Source organism: Ambystoma mexicanum, chromosome 3p (assembly GCF_040938575.1).
Source record: "Ambystoma mexicanum isolate Mex_15411 chromosome 3p, UKY_AmexF1_1, whole genome shotgun sequence".
NCBI classification, from domain to species: Eukaryota; Metazoa; Chordata; class Amphibia; order Caudata; family Ambystomatidae; genus Ambystoma; species Ambystoma mexicanum.
This window is the reverse complement of record NC_090925.1, coordinates 898,258,928-898,279,073: the sequence shown is the minus strand read 5'-3', so window position 1 is coordinate 898,279,073 and position 20,146 is coordinate 898,258,928. Positions and strand designations below refer to the sequence as shown.

General features: G+C 46.2%; 1 protein-coding gene across 2 annotated transcripts in view; it reads right to left on the bottom strand.

Annotated features, from left to right (window-relative positions):
- SNTA1 (syntrophin alpha 1) overlaps positions 1–15,503 on the bottom strand; it is a 385,016-nt gene extending 369,513 nt beyond the window's left edge. Inside the window, exon 1 of one of the 2 annotated variants that reach the window (XM_069652132.1) lies at positions 15,073–15,503. In XM_069652132.1, the coding sequence (XP_069508233.1) occupies positions 15,073–15,346 (274 nt within the window). In that variant the 5' untranslated portion in view covers positions 15,347–15,503. The remainder of the gene's footprint in view (positions 1–15,072) is intronic. The other variant, XM_069652133.1, reaches the window with a different exon arrangement.
- Positions 15,504–20,146: the final 4,643 nt, after the last annotated feature.

Sequence of the window (20,146 nt, the reverse complement as noted above, 5' to 3'; positions counted from 1 at the left end):
CATTTATGCCAGTGTTTATTGTGAAAAATTCCTGGAGCGTTGTGTGGCCCTGCTTAAATACATGGACGTCATTAGGAAGGCTTTCACGAGTTTTGGGGGTTTTGCCTGGGTAAGGTATGATGAGGAATTCAGAGCGAGAATGGCGGAGGACGGTCAGGCGGCCTGGGGGGATATAGACATGGATCTTTGGCTGCAATGGATGGCTCCAACGAGGCCTGCTCCGACATTGCACACAGCAAGTGGGCTGCCTGTGCCTTTCCGGCCCTTTCTTGGTCACCCCGCCCATGAGGGGGCAGGGGGAGGAGGCAGAGGACAGCCCTCGACAGCATGTTGGTCGTTCAATAAAGGAGGATGCACGAGGTGGATGTGCAAATTTAAACACGAGTGCAGCAGGTGTGCAGGTCGGCATCCGGTTACGGATTGTTTTCAGGCAGGGGACAATGGGTCAGGGCGCGGAGCGGGGCAAGGAGGTGGGGGGGGGAAGGACCGCATGCCAGGTGAATTTGGGGTTTCTGGTAGGTCGGGCTCAGTTTATCGGATAAGGAGGGGGAGGCACAAGGTTTGATGAAGGTTTTGGGGGCGGTTTAAAGGGGGTAGGAGAGGGGTGAGGAGGAAGAATCTAAGGTAGGGGAGGGCCGCAGGGGATGTAACTGTGGAAATGGGTAAGGGGTGGTGGCTGTCGTTTGGAGGGCATGGTTGACGGTGGCGAAGCCCTCACGCTTGCCGCACGACAAGGTGAGTAAGCTTCAGGCTGCATGGACGGAGGTGCGGGAGCACCTCTGGTGCAGCAGGGGAAGTGATGAGATGGGGCTGCATGGACAGGGGTGCACTAAGGCCCCTGGTGCAGCTGGGGGAAAAAAAGTGAAGCAACGAAGCAAGGTGCTGGAAGAGGAATTTATGTGGAATGGTCTGCATGGACGGGGGCGCAGGTTTGGCCCCTGGTGCAGCGGTGGAGAGGAGTAAGGCAGAAAAGGTGCCTGCATGGACGGGGGTGCACTAGGGCCCCTGGTGCAGGTGGGAAACAGCGGTAATGGTCGCAAGGAGCTTGAAGATTAGCTATATGGAAGGGACTGCAGGGACGGGGGTGCAAGTTGGCCCCTGGTGCAGTGGCGAGGGGAGTAAGAAAGTAAAGGGCCTGCATGGACGGGGGAGCACTTGGGCCCCCGGTGCAGGGGGGGGCAACGCAGGGCCAAATGAATAAGGTGATGGAAGGTGGGGGGCAAGAGTGAGCAAGAGGGTAATAGTTTAGGAGGAAAAGGGGGGGCTAAGTGGGTTTAGGTGTATTGGGGAAAGGTTAGGTGAAGGGGGCGAAATATAGGGGGACAGGTAGGAGAGGACCTTGCGGGTTTCCGGAGAGGGTAAGGAGATGGCCAGAAAGGATAGGGTACTGAGGAAGGTGTTACTAGTGGTGCGGGAAAGGTTAGGAGGTTGGTAACTAATTCTTTTAGGAGGGATGCAGCAGCTGAAGGTAGCAGGCTGGGCTATTCAGAGGAGTAGGTGAATAGGTTGGGACGCTGGGAGTAAGGGAGATACAAAGGGTATGCAAGGGACCGGGTCAGACGGAATGTCGTTATAACAATTTTTCAGTAGGTAGCAGGAGTGTTGCATTCATTAGGATGTTGTTGATTTGTAAGTGATTTTGTAATTTCTTTTTCAGATGCGGCCAGGAGGTACGGTCAGATGTCAAAAATCTGGTTTTGGGACATTCTAAGGTTAAGAGGGCAGGGTAAGAAGCTGAGAAAAGCTTTGTTCTCAGGCAACTGGGGTGCAACTATAAGATGTTGTGGTAAGATGGTCCGGGTTTGGGGGGCTGGCCTGGGATCAGTCGCTTCATATGTTGGCGGGGTTGGGGGGAAAACTATAGGCCTCCAGTTGGGGGGGGGGGATTAGTCTTGCTGCGGAAAATGATCTGGTAAGGGATACGGGTGTGGCCCTTCTTAGGAAAATAAAAAGGGTTTTTTGTTAGGGGTCTGACAAGTGTGGCCTCAAGCAACTGTAGGGGGGGACTAAGTGTTTGCCACAGAGAGTTGGGAGGGGAGCGAAAAATGAGGGTCCGATAGAGCGGGCAAGGAAGGGGTGAAACAGAGAGTTGGTAGAATGTTGTACATCGGTGTCAGTACAGGTTTTGGACCGTAAATCGATGGTTTAGAAAGGATTGATGAGATTTAGAGAGGATGGGTAAACTTTCCTGTTTGGGGAACAATCATTATCCGGCGGACTGGAGCTCTTAGTTGGGAGTGGAGGTAGGAAAATTGGTGGCGGGGGGGGGGAGGGCAGAAAGAACACCTCGGGGGAGGGTTTTTCTGGTGCCGGGGGCATGGCCCCTTTTGATGTGGGGGGAGGGATGCACAATGGGGGAATGACACGGGAAAGGATGGGGTGGCGCTATTTGCACAAGCGGGCCACCACGGGGGAACAGGTATTGAGCCTGAAGGGGCATGGCCCCGGGGAGAAAGCGGGACGCCTGGAAAAGGGGTAAGGAGATGGTAGGGTCCAAGGGATAGTTAGGGAGGAAATGGCTTTATTTAATTGTTGGGGAAAAATGGAAAATGTTTAATTATTTAAAATATTTCTTTAGTTTGTAAGGCCATGGAGCAAGGTAAGCGTTTAATTGTACGCTTTGGCCCGTCACATTAAAGCGACCTTTTCCACTTTTAAATGAGTCTGGGTTTTTGTGCAGTAAGCCAAAAAGACTCACATGCTCTACTTAGGAGCTCTATGAGGGTATCAGTAAAAAGGTACCTTCTCGGTCAAGAAAGGTAAAGTGCTCCCTAAGAAATATCACTTCTGTGATTTCCTACGAAAAATGTTCAATCATCAATGCACACCTGAACTCAAGGTATTACACTACGCTGTGAGCATTATGAACTAACTCCAGGTAGTGCCAATCTAACGGGCTCACGTCATCAGTGTTCATACCTTTCCTCTAACTCTACATGAGTGCTGCCTCAAAGAATTGCGGTTCCTGGTGTTTTTCAGCATGCTCTCTAGTGGTTACCAGCAATCCAATTCTCCACTTGCATATATAGCTCTCCTGTTCTGTAATTCTGGTGCATATTTTTCTGTTTTACTAACGTACAACAATTTGCAAGGGCACCGGATTGCATATATGACCATTGCACAGTTGGTTATTGCACAATGTTGCCATGGTGTTGTCAAGCCGAAGTCGCATTCTGTGCTTCTCTTCGTTAAAGTGCAACACCTGCAATTACCACAAGGTGTGTGCCCTGTTGCTTTTTCCAAGCCCCATATTTCAGGTAGGCTCATCATTGTCTGTGGGGGTAAACAAATCATTTCTTGTCAGGATGTCTGAGATTTTTGCTTTTTTTTTTAATTCTAAAATAGGACGAGTGAGACTAGACATTTGCAAATACTCTCCAGCTTTTTGAGAATCATGTTAGTGATTCCGTCAGACATATTGGTGAATGTGCTGACAAATACTAGATTTTATTTGCTTTTGTCCTTCCGTCTGTACTCCAATAGGAGCTTCACGGTCGTTATTAAAAGCTCTCAGGTGTGCTTGTTTGACCAGTTTTTAAGGCTATCTGCGATAATAATAATAATTTCACATTTATATAGTGCTACGAACCCTCAGGTATCTGAGCGCTGCTTATTATTACCCACGGTGTGTGGTGCTCATTTATCGATCTCGGAAGGATGAAAGGCTGAGTTTGGCCCTGCCGGGGGGGATTCGAACCTGCGTTAGCAAGCTCTGCACGGATGTCAAAGCGAGTGCTCTACTCGCTGTGCCACTTGACCGGCGATGAATTAGTTTTCCCTCTAATTTGACTGATTCTTTTTGGAACAGGTAAATGCTAGAGCTGCTTCTTCTGAATCTGAAAAATTGACCAAACTGAAAGTTATTTAGAGTATGTTTGGGCTGAAAGCCGTCATATCTCAGGAGGACATTCCTGTCTTGAGGTTTTATGAAAAGGATTAATCCAGAGTTTTTTTGCAATTTCATCACAGAAAATGTTATGGCCAGAAAACTGACCGTAGTGTTGCTGAATGTTGCAGTGAATCACAAGAAGTTCAACCTTCTCAAGACTAGATAGAAGCATGGATTTTATTTATATTTATTGAGCATTTGTCAGGCGCCTAAACAACCATATGGGGTTTCCAAGCGTCACAAGGTAAGGGGGGAGGGAACAAAGGGAGTAAATACAATGACAACAAAAAGAACAGTAAATATAAAAACGTGGTCCTACTATGCCTTGTGACATTCAGACGTGCAAGTGCAGTGAAGACAAGAGCAGGCGATAAGGAAGGGAGGGGGTGGAGCAAGGTATGGGCAAGTGCTGGTGAGCCTGGGAGGGAAGTGCCAAGAGGTGCCAGGGGATGAGGCCACTGGCTAAGTGCTTGGCGGAGGAACCCCAAGGGAGGGATTCACAACTGCCAGGTGGGGGGCCCGGTACCGGTGTCGCCTGGGTAGAGGGCCTGGTAACCTGGAGATTCATGAAGGACCAGGCTGCCAGTCACAGTAGCAGAGGGGTGGTTAACAGGGAAGGGAAAGAGGTTGAGAAAAGCAGAGTTTTGAGAAGTTGCCGGAACATAAGGAGGTCCGGCTCAGTCTGAGAGGGGCAGGGAGGCTGTTCCAGAGAGAGGCACCAGCCGAAGAGAGTGGCTTACCCCCACTCTCTGCTTAGAGAAGCATTTGACAATCAGAGAGTTGGCGATAAGAGAAGCAGAAGGCTCTAGCAGGGAAGTATTTAGGGAGAGAAAGTTGGAGATATTGTGGCCCCAGAAAGCCTTGTGGATGATGCAGTGGGACCTGAATTTGATCCTCACAGCCACCGGGAGCCAGTACAGAGATTTTAGGGCTGGATCGATTCCCTGGGTTTGAGGCCAAGGATAAATCTTGCAGCCCTAGTCTGGATTAGCTGAAGGAGGCCTAGGGAGGAAAGGGGGAGATTGAGGAAAGGTTGTTACAGTAGTCTAGCCTAGAGGACCAAAGATCTGGAGACATTGAGCTTCTGGGGATAAGGGTGAAGCTAGAAGTGGGTCTTCCCGGCAAGGTCCAAGATGTGAGGGGTGAAGGAGAGAGGGGAGTCGAAGAGGACACCAAGGTTTTTGGCCTCACACAGGATGGCAAGGGTAGAGGCCCAAGGAGAGGCGGCCAGAGGCTAGGAGGATGTCCCAATAAGAAGGATCTCTGTCTTACTGGCATTAAGACAAAGATTGTTAGTCGCACACCATGCCTGGGTAGCAGTCAGGCAATTGGGGATGAGAGAGGAGGAAGAGAGGGAAGTTTGAAGGAAAGCTGTGTGTCATCAGCATAACACTGGAAATGAGGAGAGAAGGAGATTAGGTGAGCAAGAGTAGCGAGATTGATATTAAAGAGCCATGGTGATTGGATACAACCCTGGGTGACACCACAGGTAGAGAATGGGGTGGTATAAGAGAAAGGGCCCAGTTGAAACTGGGAAGGGCGATTAGTGAGGAAAGAATTCAGCCAATCCATGAAGCCGACTGTATCATGGAGCTGTTTTAAGAGGCTAGAATGGTTGACTGCGTCGAACGCAGAGGAGAGATTAAGGAGAATGAGCAGGAGGGTTACAGTCAAGATTTGCGACCATGTCTTCATGTGTGTTCAGGAGAGCAGTTTCTGTGCCTCAGGATGCCAGAATCCAGATTGATGGTTATGGAGGCAACCAACAAGTTCAGTATGAAGGGTCAGTTGCGGGAGGACCACATTTTCCAGTTTACCCACAAAGGCGGTGGTGGAGATATGGTGATAATTAGCTGGGCAGGAGGGGTCAGCAGACGGCTTTTTTAGGAGAGGATGCACAGGGGAGTGTTTGAGGGATAGTAGGAAAGAGCCAGTGACGAAGGAGTGGATACAGAAATCGGCACAAGCCGGGGCAAGAGAGAAGATGTTGTCCTTGGTTCTGGAGCAGCAGGGGAGCACCTGCTTGGATGGGACCTTCATAGAACGGTCAACTTGAGAGGCCTCATCAGGTGCAATGGGCAGGAGGGAGGCAGGACAGCATAGGCATGAGAGCAGAGGCAGGAGTGGAGATGGGGGTAGTGGAGAGTGAGGACAGGATGTCCTGAGTTTCAGAAGTGACATGGAAAGCCAATGCAGTGCAGAGAGCATGAGCAGGAAGGAAAGAGGTGGAGACTGCAATTGGATTGGCGAGTTCCTTGTATGTTGTTAGTGGCTCCAGAGATGAGGGCTTGGATGTGGGTCCTCTTCTTGGAGCAGATAGAATAACGATATTGCCTTTGGAGCAGGCGAGGATGAGCCCGAGGTCTGCCACATCCGTTCAACAACTCGGCACATACATTTCAGAGAAGCAAGATCAGAGTCAAACAACCATTGCACTTGAAGGCAGACTTCAGGCTGATCCTTATGACAGGGGCAAGAATACCAAGGGTGTTAGAGATGGAGAGGTGAAGGTTAGCAAGGACAGAGTCAGAAGAAGAGTCGGGAGCAGGGGTCGGAGGGGGATGAAAGTGGAAGCAAAAGCAGCGACTGACACTCACTTCGTCGGTCAAATGACGGCAAAGGAGGCTTGCAGTGCGGGAGACTGCTCTGACAGAGGGCCGAGGGGCTCCAAGCGGGAGGAGAAGAGAGAGGGGTCAGACCAAGAGAGGTGGGTTGGTGGCCAGGTTAGAGATAGGGATGTCTCCAGAGATGAAGGCATCCCAAGTGTGTCCGGCTGAGTGTGTCAGAGCGGAGGGAAGAACAGTAAGAGAGAAGGAGTCACAGAGGTCACGGAACAGTGAAATGGCCGATTCAGGAGAGCCAAGGTGGATGCTGAAGTCACTGAGGAGGAGTTTGGAAGAAGAGGTCAAAAGGGAGGAGGCGAGTTCGGCCTATCCACAAAGAAGAGCGAGATAGGGCCCAGGGGCCTGTAGATGGAAGCGAGGGTGAGTGAGAAAGTAGGAGAGACTCTGAGCCTAAAGATAAGGCATTCAAATGAGGAGTAGGAACGATAGAAGCAGGGACCCACTCAGGGAAAATCAGAGCCACTCCACCTCTGGGACGGTTGGTACTGGGTTTGGAGAGGAGTTTGTAGTCCTCAGGATGGAGAGTGTAAGAGCAGTGACAGAGCTGGTATTGAACCATGCCTTGGTAAGGTCATGGTCTTCAAGAAGGAGACATCCAGAGGAGTCTTTGACAGCAGAACGAGCAGTAAGAGTACTAAGGGAAGCCGATTTCCACCTTTTAAAGTTTACCGAGGAGAGGTAGAGGGAGTGTGGTAATCCCCTCGGTGGTGGTGGAGAGGTTAGAGGAGGGGAGGAAGAAGGAGTAGCAAGAGAAGGGAGGAAGTTAATAAGAGAGGGCAGGCACCGGTCAATAAGGAGAAGAGTAGGTTAAGAACCTTGGGCCACGTTAGTGCCATTGTGATAGACATTAATGATGCACCTAGAGGATGAGAAGTATGCCAAGAGTACTTCCATCTAGTGCCACCATTAATGGGTGAGAAGAAGAAAGGGGAGAGAGTAGAGACCAAATGGGGAGTCCATAGGTTTGGGGAGGGGACAGAAAAGAGGATGTCAGTAATAGTCTGCGTGGATGTAGCATTGGCGCAGGTGTCAGAAATAGGTAGGCCTGGATTAGAGCCTTTTTCTTCCAGACTCCACGACGGAGATAGGATAGGTGATAGAGTAGCAGTTACGGTAGATGGGGGAGATCGAGAGTGCCATGTTAGTGGTGGTGGGGGGTGGGAAAAGAGACAGACAGGGGAGCTGCACACTCCACGAATAAACCCATGAAGCGGCCTAGCAGCCAAGCAATCACAGATGGAGGAGGTGCTTTAAATACCAGCAATATTCACAGGGGCACAGTTACAAGGGGCAGGCAGGACCACACAAGGGTACGGGGGCACTGGAGTGCAGCAGAATGCAGGGTAAAGGCTATGCTTTCAGTGTGCCAAACATAAGGATGCAAGGACAGGTGAAGAGAAAACAGGTTGCTAATTGCATTCAGGACATGAGGCTAGTTGCAGCAATTAACTAGCTCCTAAAAACTGGAACGCTCTTGCCACGGCACTCAGGAACGAAAAATCTTACCAAACCCTCCGCAAACTATTAAAAAGCACCCTCTTCAACTCTTTCTCCATATTGATTGTATGTAACATCTGTTTATAACAACATGCATACTGACTTTCTGTAACAACAGTATGTATCAATTACACATATAACTATTGTATGTAACCTGTTCAAACCATCTACCTGTTGTAAATTACGCATCTTGAAATGACATGTTCTAAGTGAGACTACTTGACCAGCGCCACAATGCCCCCAGGTAGATGTGCGCTTTACAAACCCAAATAAATAAAATAAAAATAAATAAAAACTCACAAAATCAAAGTCCAGCACAGCCAGATTAGAATTTAAAAGCAAACAGCCAAATTACAGAAACATTGATGAGGCCAGATGTGTTAAACAATATAAATTAAACAGACATTGTGCATGTGCGTTTATAGCCGTTTGTGATGCAGGTCGTAGCAATAGTCTTGTTGGATAAAGTATTTGATTACCTCACTCTACATACAAAATATAAATTCAAATTTTATTGTTATCAGACGTACATATAAAAAGACTTTAAAAACTTGCTTTACTCTGCTCAGGAAATATACAGCGCAATCCAAAAAAGTGATGTGTGCTAGTTAAAACATTAAAATATTCATGATTGTATCAACAATTAAAACAGTTCATACATACACAGGAAAAATAGCCATGCATATAAAAAAAAAACTATAGGTGGGTTTTGCTTATCATTATTCCTTATTCACAACAACCCTTACTAATCAAATGACTGAGTAACACACGCCTTAAAAATCGGAATGTAAATTGTACAGTAGTTAAAGGGAAACATGGATGTACACAGGATTGTCTTTGCAACTTATAGGAGAGGAGCACAGCAGATATTGTGTCGGTAGCTTGTGAAGGGAGCCACTTAGGAGAGGCAACTGGGAGGTGGTGAGGTTGACACAGAAGATCATAGGTTGTAGCGCCCGGGGAAGGCCATCCAGGCAGTAGCAGGAACAATAGTGAAGGGGAACAGAGACTAGCAGGAACAATGGGATTCAGGGCTGAAGAACAGCAGGTGACATGAGTAACAAGCGTCCGCAGGAGGTAGCAGTGGAATTAGATAGGACGCATCAGGTGGCATGATGAAGAATAGTCGGTGAGGGGACCCAACGATGGTGGGGGTGTGAGGAGGAGCCGGGGGAGGGAGGAATGCCTTACCGGCTAGGTGCAGCCCGCATGCTGTAGATGTATGTCATCTGATCCAGACCGCTTCCAGGCCCAGACAGGGGCCTCAGTCGTGGGCCTTAGCAAGGGGGCCAGCTCAGCCTGCCGGCTCCTAAATAGGGCACAAGTACAGTGAATAGCCCAATCAGGGTATTGCAGGGCGGGCTTCGATTGAGCTCGGAAAGGCCCTCCTGTGCGTGAAGGTGGCGGCTATCATGGAAAGAGCTAAATCCCCAGTGAAATAGAGGGACAATGCAGGCACACATGCTCACCTCACCTTTGTCACAATGTTGTCGCGAGGTCTTCAATCAGGATTAATGATGTGCTTGTAGCAAATACAATTTCAAGCAATATACAAAGAGATTGCGGTTGTCATTTATAATATATGACATTAAACATTGAAAGTAAATGTACATAATAGAGTAGACTGCATCTCAAACCCTGTTTCTTACTCCAGTTGTATAACACCCCCTGACTTTTTCACTCTGCCCGATAAGAACGAAACATGTAGGGCAGGCTCTGAAGAATTGCATACATTGAATTTGTCAACCCATTATATCCAAAAAGGTATTATTTCCTTATTGTTTATGCACTAGACATTGTCAGATTGAATGCGTGTATGCACTAGACACTTACATGGGTGTGAGTGAAGTTTAAAAGAGCCGATATAGCAGAATTGCTGTTTGTATACATCTGTTTTTTAAATACATATTATAAATATTTGTATATGTGTGTATACACCTTGTATAATATACAGGAATGACTTTCTGTAATTTAATGAAGTACTCAATTGTATGTTACTAATAAAAAAAGATTTTTGGTACTAACGTTGCGGTATTTAACACGCTTGTGGGTTTGTTTATACAGTACTATAATCCACGGTAACCCTCCTGCGTTCAACCCTGGGATCTCTTCAGTGATTGTGTGGTAAATTTGTAATGTTTAAATACATCATGGTCCTCTTAAACTATGGAAATGTTCCACTTAATGTGCCAGCTACCAGTTTCCAACCACTCTACTTAAACCACAGTCAGCATAATGTGAGTTCCAACAGTGCTATTCCAGCCTTGCCGAAGCATGCCTCTGTACGACATGTTCTGATGCAAGTCCAACCTCAAATCCACCAATAATGACAACATATGCCTGGTCAATCACCATATCTAATGTGTAGTCTGCAATAAAATGCCAAGTGCAACTTTATATGCCCCAATAATGCCATTTTATGACAGAGTCACTATATGCAGGTAAGAGACCCACAAGTCCAAACTCAAATGACCCAACACCACCACCACACAGAGCGTGATCAACAGAGAGGCAACATTTTGTAGGGGAGGCAAGTTAACCCCCTGGCCGTACCATAGAGACAAGCACTGGTTGCTGGGGATGCAAGTTAAGACCCAGGAGGTACAACTATGCCCCAGGCCTCACCAAGCAACTAACAATGGATTTAGCCTACATCCGTGTACAGTTACCACTATACCATAAGGGGACTATCAGCCACCGTGCACAGCTTGTGACTATGGCCCTCATAGATTGCCAGCCCTGTAAAGCAACCTGCAGTAGAGATTGTGCCTACCCTGCAGGCTGGATTCATAGCCACCATACCCCAACTGTGGGACTGTGGGCCACTGTCTATGAGATTCAGAAATGTTGCCTGCCTCACAAATCATTCCATAGTAAATATTGGCCATGGTCTGAAGCTTGGCCCAAGGGCCATTTTACCACCATAATAGGACTAAAAAATAAATAAAAAAAACCTAAAAATTAAAAAAAGGGTGGACAATAATAAAAGGACGTGTGACCAACAAGTAAGAAACGGTCATCAATGAGCTATTTTGGCAGGGTTGCCAGCTCGGAAAGTAAAGGTATAAGGAATCTAGTAATGAGCAGGGAACAAAGCATATTATAGGGAGCGACCAGTGAAGTGGATTTCACTGGCTGTGTTCTCGGAAAGCACTTTTCCCACTTGAAGCTACAAAGAGAGGAGCAAGTTCAATTATTCCAATATATATGTTCTACTGAAGTAGAGACAGTTCCGTTTTACGGTATTATTTGGCAACAGCGGAACTTACGTGACACAAAACAGAAGCATAATCCGCCCTCTGCTGATTTTTAGAAAACCTAGATTCGAAGGTGAAGGGAGATCGAACTCCAGTAGGATGAGCTTTGCATGCAAAGCCCAGTGAATGAGGTTTGGTGGCCAGCAATGGGGAAGTGAACAAGTCAGCCTATGCAGCAAGCGAGACAGAGAACAGGGCGGGAGGAGCAGTGAACACACCAGCAGGGCAGTAAAGGGTCAGGTTAAACCATGAGATTAACCATTGAATAATGCATCAAACTGTGTAGAATGACCGAAAAGATTCTGCTCTTGCTAAGGCCCATGCTCACTAATAACTGCCCCATTTAAGAAAATTGACATCAAGAGGACCATACGAAATAGATCGAAGAAAACGGTAATGCATTAAAGGACCCCTCACTCCCAGGGTGTTTCTGTTCACTGGGTCTTATAGCTTCTTAAGCGAAATATTCAAAACTGGGATGACTGTTTACACGACCCAAACCCAAGGATAACTTGGGATGTCTAGCGTTCCAAAAAATGTAGACAGTGGTCTAGATTAAAGTGGGAGTATTTGGCGCCGTATTTTTTTAAGTTGGGAGTAACATATTTTGGGGGGCGGAGGAGTCAAATTAAGTGCAATTCTCAATGGGAGCATATTATAAGCGAGTAAAAATATGTTTAACTGGAAATCGGAAATGTTTTTGTAATCATTTCTTTCTGCCAAATTAGTCATACACGTTTGCTTCTTCCGATCAGACAATTTTAGTTGTGTCTTCCTGTGGTACTACATATGCTACTGGTGCAAACATACCCATGTAGCTGTTGGGGGGGGGGAAGCACAGCCCCAAGTTTTACTTGTCCGTTTTCTATGTTTTGGAGAGTATTTTTACAGCCCATTTTTATTTTTGGGGGAGTATTTGCCTATTTTTAGAGAATTAAAGTGGAAGATACACCTCTTAGCTGTACGGCTGAATGTACAAGTTTGTCCTGCCTTCCTCCTACGTCATTCCATTCTTCACCTCTCTCATTATCCCTGCTTATTCCAACTATAAAAGGGAATATTGAAAACAGTATGTAAAACGTCAGTGGGCCATCCTCCGAGTGTAAAGAAAACCCTAAAGGAAATGGATTGGATCGCCACAAGTAGCAATCGACTTTTCAAATAGTTGACAAAGCACTTGGAGATTTGCCAAAATACTTAATACCCGTGTCCAGTCACGAGATATCAGTTCATAAGATTTTGGATGAATCTTTTCCCCAACATGTTTAATTCAACATGTCTGCTCTAAAAAGGAAGATAATCTAAATAACATTTGTACCCATTGTAACAACGCGGGAAAGCCAGAAACTTTGCGGCATCTATTGATGGAATGACTTAATCTGGCAGTAATGAGAACAAAGCAGGTGGGTCGGTTTTACAGTAATCAAAATGTATATGTACTTCTAGACGATATGTGTAAGCGTGTGTGTGCAGGCTCTGAATTATTCTTAACGTTTGCGACTGTCAAAATGTTGGAGGAATTAGGCTAATTAAAAGCTAGGTGATGATGTTTTTTATAAGAATCGCAATGGATATTGGGAATTATTTTTGTGATGCGTTCCTTCTTTTTCTGCCTTTTTTAACTATTTAAATATTGCTCTTACAATTAGTTAAAGAAGGTGTAATATGTTTGTTTTTATATCTATATTTTCTTCGTAATGAGATCAAATGTTTGATCAAATCACAATACAAATTATAAGAAATGTTTTAAAATATGTAAAACTGAATTTGAAAATGTCATAAATGAGTAACAGAACTGTAACAGACATTGTGCTTGTTTATATAGTTAATCGAAAACAGGCATGTAAAATGAAGGTGCGTTTTGTGGTCAGCGAGCTGAAGGCAGGATACTTGGTCACCTTAGCCTTAGTCCTACCCAGACTAGGGTAAAAAACACTTCTCCAAAATTAGACATTAGAAAGTTGTGATTTAAATAAACTTTCTTAGGTTGCTCCTTTTTGAAACATTGTATCTTTTTTATAATTGTCATTGTTCCTTTATAACGTGATTAATACCAGGGACCAGTTTCTAAGTGCGACACCGGGAGTCAAACGTGTGTTGCTATGCATTGTCTTGCTACCAAGATAAACGCGTTGCCCGAACTATCCTCCCAGCCCTGCAGTATTTACAAAAACGTGTACGATTCCTGTAAACTGGTCAGTTCATCCAGCCGAGTGCTGTCGCCCTAGAGGTCAGTACGTGCCTAACACCAGCATACAATAACCTCTGAACCTGAAACATCTGTAGCACAACTTTGTGCATGTCAAACAGATGCAAACACTGGCTAGCTCTGAGCTCCCCGTGAACTTCCTTCCCTGCAGCCCCAGAAGGACATAAGGCACCCTTTGGCATCGTACATACAAGTGCATGTGACATTTCCCTGTATAAAACGACATGCAGTTATGGGACAACTCAAACTACATATGGGAACCACCATACGATCTTCGAATAACAGACTTCGAGATCCGGCATCAGATTTCTGGACGGGTCTCGGGCCCAGACTGCCTCAGCCCCGACAAGGCTTCGCCGAGCCCCTAGAATTCTCAGAGGGAAGATGGGGGCTTGGTAATCCAATCTGCTGCGTCCTCCTTTCCCCAGCCGTAACTCGTGTGTTTGCAGGCCCTATTTGCTAAACCTGTTTGTTTCTTCTGGCCTGAAAGGGACACCACGGGGATTATGCGGTGGGGGCCTTCATTGTTAAAAGCAGTTTCTACATGCTGGGCACCGCATTGTTTTCCAAATGTGCATTTTACACTTCATAGAAGAACAACAAAAACAAGAAATAATTTCCAAACTCAAAAATGCATCTTAAACTTGCATTTGCTACTTTTCTTTGAAATTGGTTTCTTTTTTTGTAAGACTACCACACAAATATTCTGTAATTTATATCACAAATTATATTTATGAAGATGTTATATGCTTGTCAAACTGCTTAAATCACAAATACATGCTTCAGGCAGTTATGAATTTCACAACAGTGTAGAAATACAGCCACCAACGCTCTGAAGCCAGGCACGCGATCAGCCCAAACCAAGCCCAGGCCAAACATTTTATAGCACTTGTAAAAAGTCATATGATTAACAACCAGTTTTTAATATATAGCATCACAGCAATGGTCTCTCAACCTGCTGAGCTACAGTGGTAACCTTCTACAGAATAGTGCATCTATAGATCCCTTGATGCACTGAAAATCACTGCATTACCAACAGTATTTTGGGAGCACCACTGCCAGGGAAGTGAATTTCAAGTAGAATTGATGTACAGTTTGGAAAGAAGCAGGCTGAAAGAAATGGCCCCATGTTTAAACTATTATTTTGAACATTTACTTTGAGCGGAGTTCATGCCAACTCCTCCCCCTCAGAACTCCGCTCTCATCTCCAAATTCCGCCCCCACCCTGCCCTAGTCGGATCCACCCCCCCCCCCTTTAAATGTGTTCCATTTCCACCAGTGAAGGGAAAGGTAACCACCATACGATCTACTTATAGGCACAAGATACGTGTGCGCCCTTTCTGCCTCCTACTGTCCTCGAATAACGGACTTCATATAACATAGCAGAACTATGGCTGTGCAGTGAGTTCTACCAGGCACCGTTGGATCCCTCTGGTCCAGTACAGCAAGAACTGCTTTTGGCCCCCCCAAAGGCACCGATCTGCAAGGCGCTGCGGGAAACGCCTCAACTTTCATGTCCAGCTGGGATGACTTGCCCTCCAAACTTGTGACTCCAAGTCCAGACTCCTCTCTCCTTTCACAGCAGCCGATTCTCACCTTTAATGCTGATGCCGAGCCCTCCCACGTCCTGTTTGCTGACTCGCACTGTGCGCGGGACGTTGGCGAGCCTCTCTGGCACCGAGGGGGCGCGCGGCTCTCCGCAGGGCTCGCCCCCATTAGATATGGTCTTCTCGGGGGTCTCCGGCTCTCCCTCCGGAGGGCTAAGGCTCAGACTCTCCTCTCCCAGAAGCAGCAGCACCCGCTGCCAGCCCTCGCCAGGGCCACGGAGCTCCAGCAGTCCACTCCGAGGTGACCTCATGCCGGCGGCCATCTTCAGCCACTGGGGCAGCAGCGCCGGGGCTAGGGAGTCAGTCAGTCTACGCTTCTCCCGGCCACCTCCCCTGCAGGCACAGACCCTGCCCGCCCCCCAAACCCCGCCTAGGAGCCTCCCATAGCCTGGGACCCTCCCTCGAACTTACTCGGGGTCCGCCCATCACGGGGAATCCCTGCCCAACATGCAGGAAACCCTCCCTCAGCCCACGACTCAAGTCTCTGAGAACCTTCCATTGCGGAACGCTACGCCCACCGTGACTGCCTGGACCTTGCAATAAAACGCACACAAATCGTGCGAGCCAGCATGCTCTGGGACTGGTGTGTTGGGCCAGCCCGTGTGCAGAGTACGGCGGTTTTAGGGCTCATTGGTTGTACTTTAGCGTGATATACACGTGCTATTTTGGATACCTCTTAATTTAATGTCTTTGTACATACACTATACAATAAGTATTCCATGTAATCCCAAACTGTAATTAGATGGTATTTTAAAATAGGATATATCTAAGCTAGCACTTGTTTTGAATATCTCTCATTTTACTTTCTTTTTACGCCATGCGCAAATATTACATGCAATCCCAATCTGTAATTTAGCTAGTATTTTAAAGATACCACTTGTTAACCCAAACCCGTAATAAGTAACTTGGTGCTCTTTTTTATGTTAATGTTAAACTATATTTGTACGCGCACTATCACCACCGGAGTGGTCCCCTGGCGGTCTTGCAGATCTGAAAAGGGAACAGGGGGAGAGTTAATGGGAATGAACGGGAAACGTGCAAGAGAGCTGTGCTGTTGGCAGCCTGAACGCGGTTAACGCTGTTCGCTGGGCTTGTGGTGCTTTCCGTTCGGTAGACGTCGTGTGCTGTTGTGCGAGTCTATGTGTGGTTTGTTTTGTTGTTGCGGTGTAGTGAAGTTTGTGTGGTTTGTTGTGCTATAGGGCTGTGGTTGTGTTTGTTTAGAGTTTGAGAGGTGTATGCAGAGAGGTGAAATTGTTAGTGGGTTGGTTATTGGCACAATTCCATGTTTGTTAACTAAATGTGGTACTTGCTATCATGTACAAATCTGTCTGGGTCCGGTGCAGGCTAATGTTCACAATTCTCTCTAAACATTTGTATTTTAATGTTACATGGTAAAGATACATCACATATAATTACTCAAATTGGATTACAAATTCCCATATTTATCAGGTAAGATTAGACATGAATCATTAGACGAAACGATTGTGAAGTTTAGCCAGGCTGCAGCCTGTGTTAGAATTGTGAAGATTAACCATGCATCTCACTTAAAGTGAAATATGAAGTTCAGCCATTGTCCCATTCAGATAGAATGGCAGAGTTTAGCCATGCATCACACTTGGAAAGAGTTGTAAGGCTTAGCCAGGCGTCATGTAAGGCGCTTTATAAATCAATAAATACAAATACACCTAGATAGAATTGTGAATTTTAGCCACGCTTCCCTTTCAGATGAAATGGTGAAGGTTAACAATGGGACACACTTAGAGTGAATTGTGAACATCATGCATGCATCACACTTTGAATTATGAAGTTTAGTCATGAGTCTGACTTAGAACTGTGAGGGTAAACCATGTATCGCACTCGTAGAATTGTGAAGATTAGCCACGAGTCACACTTATATAGAACTGAGAATATTAACCATGCATCAGGCTAAAATAGAAGAATTATGGAGATAAGTCTTTTGTTACAACAGAAAAGACTGTGCAGATTAGCCACATAGAAGAAGTTACCGAGTAGCCAAAGCACTAACCACCCGCTTCCACCTCCTCAAACACACCAGCCAAACACTATGCACACTCACTGGGCTAGCCAACCAATACCCTGACACAAACCCAACAAAAGCAACACACACTTACAACAAACAAACCCAGACATTGGAACGTACCTGTACAGACACAACAAGCCAGTGCTCACAACCTCAAACACCTGCCGATCTACACATAAAACAGACATACTCCAACATAACAAACAGTCACATAGAAACATCCCAGGCATTGAACCTTACCTGTATGGTTACAACAAGCCACTGCGCAAAAATGCTAAATACCAGCAACATCCCAGGCATTGGACCTTACCCGTATGGACAGAACAAGCCAGTGCATGCAACCTACCATCTGCAAGCCAACACACACACAGATGCCAGTTTCTCCTGGTTCTGGATCTTTCCTATCATTCTTGCTTCACTAACCAACCCCTTCCTCTTTCTTGCAGAGCCACGTGAGCGCCTGGAGTCTGCCCTTGGGTGGTATCGGTGCACGGTATAAATCAACATAACATAACAACCACTCTCAGCAGACGCGTTCTACACCCCCACTCCCTTCCTTCCCCTCCCCCAGCATAGGATTTCGGCAGTAACAGTGCAAACGTCCCTCACACGAGGCAACCTTCACCCGCAGCTGCTCAATTTTTAATTTCTGTTCATCCAGGAGAGGTCAATATGCTGCGTTAGTGGTACATTTCATCTAATGTATATCCAGTTAGCATGGACAGCAGCTTATATAACATAGAATGCATACAGTTGTCGTGCATAGGTTTAACTGCTCTGTAGGTGTATTCAAATAACTTGGTAGACCATCGTGGGGTTTAGAAAAAGTTTTAGCATACTTTGCGAGACAGAATTTAGAATGAAACAATGATTTTGCAATTTTCTATATCAATTCCAATTTAAAACAAAGCATTCCAAATGGTTGCACCTATTTAGAGATTATGTGTGCACCCACAGCTAATAAGTTACAACTTGTAACAAAGGACTGAAATGCTGAATGGATTGCAAAAAGACTCCTTAGTTAACATTTCCAGAGCAAGGAGGGAAAAGCTAAATTGAATGATCCCACATTGCCCCAACAGACGTTACATTATATGTGATTTTCATTAATTATGAAGGTAGTTGGCATGCACTTCAACGTCCATATAGGGCTCTTCTATGCAGGACCTTTAGGTTTCCCTTGTCAGGCATAATCTGCTCATCCAATATCACTTTCCTTTGTATTCTGGTACTTGTCCTGCATTTGAAATACAGAAAGCAAAACCACAAGTTCCAAAATGCAATTTGATAGTGTTGGGAACTTCTCCTGGAATAATGTAATTTTGTAGTGCAGGACACAACTCACAGCAATACGTATGCAATGTGGCTCTGCCACATTGCAAAGGGAGGCAGTGTCCATGGAAGGAGTGAGTCAGTTGGGATGGTTGGGTCCAGTGTTTTCTGCTGCCCTGAGTTACAAAGTCAGACATGTCACCTCCCAGAATGATAGATAGCACGTGGCCTCTGTTGAACCTTTAAGCAACCTCTGATTTCAGTCTAACAGCATTTTATGTCATGGTATTTGTCCTTTTTTAGCTTTCAGCATGTCCTATGTCACAGTGGAAGGCGTGCAAGCGTATCTGCTATTGCCAAGAGGTAATATCTGGCCTCAGCACCAACACTCATGTAAAAACAGGATCTCTGGCCTTTGCCTTCGTTTGCATTTGCCGATGTGCATTTTTCACACTCCATGCTGTCTGCATTGTCTGTATGTGGGCGAAAGACGGAATGACTCATATACAGTGTCCACCCTTTGTCCTCCCACACTCCACCCTAGGGGGTGTAAGCAGGTCATTGGTTACATGGTGCGCAAGGGGAGGGAACAAGCTGGAGGAACTAGCATAAGTGATCAGTGCAGGGATTCAGGGGTCCAGGCATCAATGGAGCCAGGAGCCTCTTCAGTTCAGTGCAGGCGAGCCTGTGAGGGAATGGCTGAAGGGCAGCACCTCCTCATGTGATAGATTCCCTTATACATGGGGACCAGGCATGCAGCAGGGTGACAATGTATCTTACATGTGTGACAAAATGACTACTGCTCTGCAGGGGAACAGGGATGACTAGTGGCTAAACCGCCTTCTAATACCCATACTACTAGGAAACCAGCAGTTATCCTAATCATAAAGGTGAAACAGGCACAGTCTGACAGGTATACCTCCTGCGCCTCTTTTGGTGGCACTAGCCGAGGGCAGGCTAGGGGTGTGTGAGGTGATACAGCTGCAACACAAACAACTGTAGAATAGTGTAAGCAAAATAAAACATTGTCCAACAAGGTTCTGTACAAATAGGTCTTTAATAAAACAATCAATGCACACAACTAATTAAGAACACTAAAGGCCCACCTCTATAACTAAGAGAAACACAAAACATGCAGACTTGATAAAAAAGTACACTCTTGGTTGATATTCAGGGGTGTACAGGCTAAGTATTTCAGCAGCAATGTCTATGTTCAAGTATATGGTTTTAAAAGGCAAAGTTGAGGGGCTTACAATTCCTTATGGTCCTTTAAGGTGGATCAGGGAGGCAGGACCTGTTCAAATACCCTTGTCTCTTTGTTTTGGGTGCTCAACGGTGTCAACCCAGGCTTCTGGACACTTTCCTACAGTCAGCCAGTGGCGAGACGTTTGAGTCGGGTTCCTCCAGTGGTGAGACAGCATCGATATAAGGCTTTCTCTGGTTTGGGTCTGTGCCAGAGACGGTCCCAGCAGGTTGAGTTGGCTATGCGAGTCAGGTTGAGACAATGCTTTTGTTGAGTCAAGTCAGCAGTCAGATTCAGCAATTCGATTGCTTCCACAGCTACAAGCCGACGGTGAATTAGCAGCAACGATATGCTCCACTGGGTCGAGTTGCTGTTGAGACAGATAAAAGGAGAAGGTAAGCAGTTTGAAATCCTTAGAGTGACAAAAGCAACACTGCTGGTCCTGTGGTAGCTCAAAGTGTGTTGAGTGCTATCGAGCCGGCTCAGATATGTCCTGAGGTGGTAAAC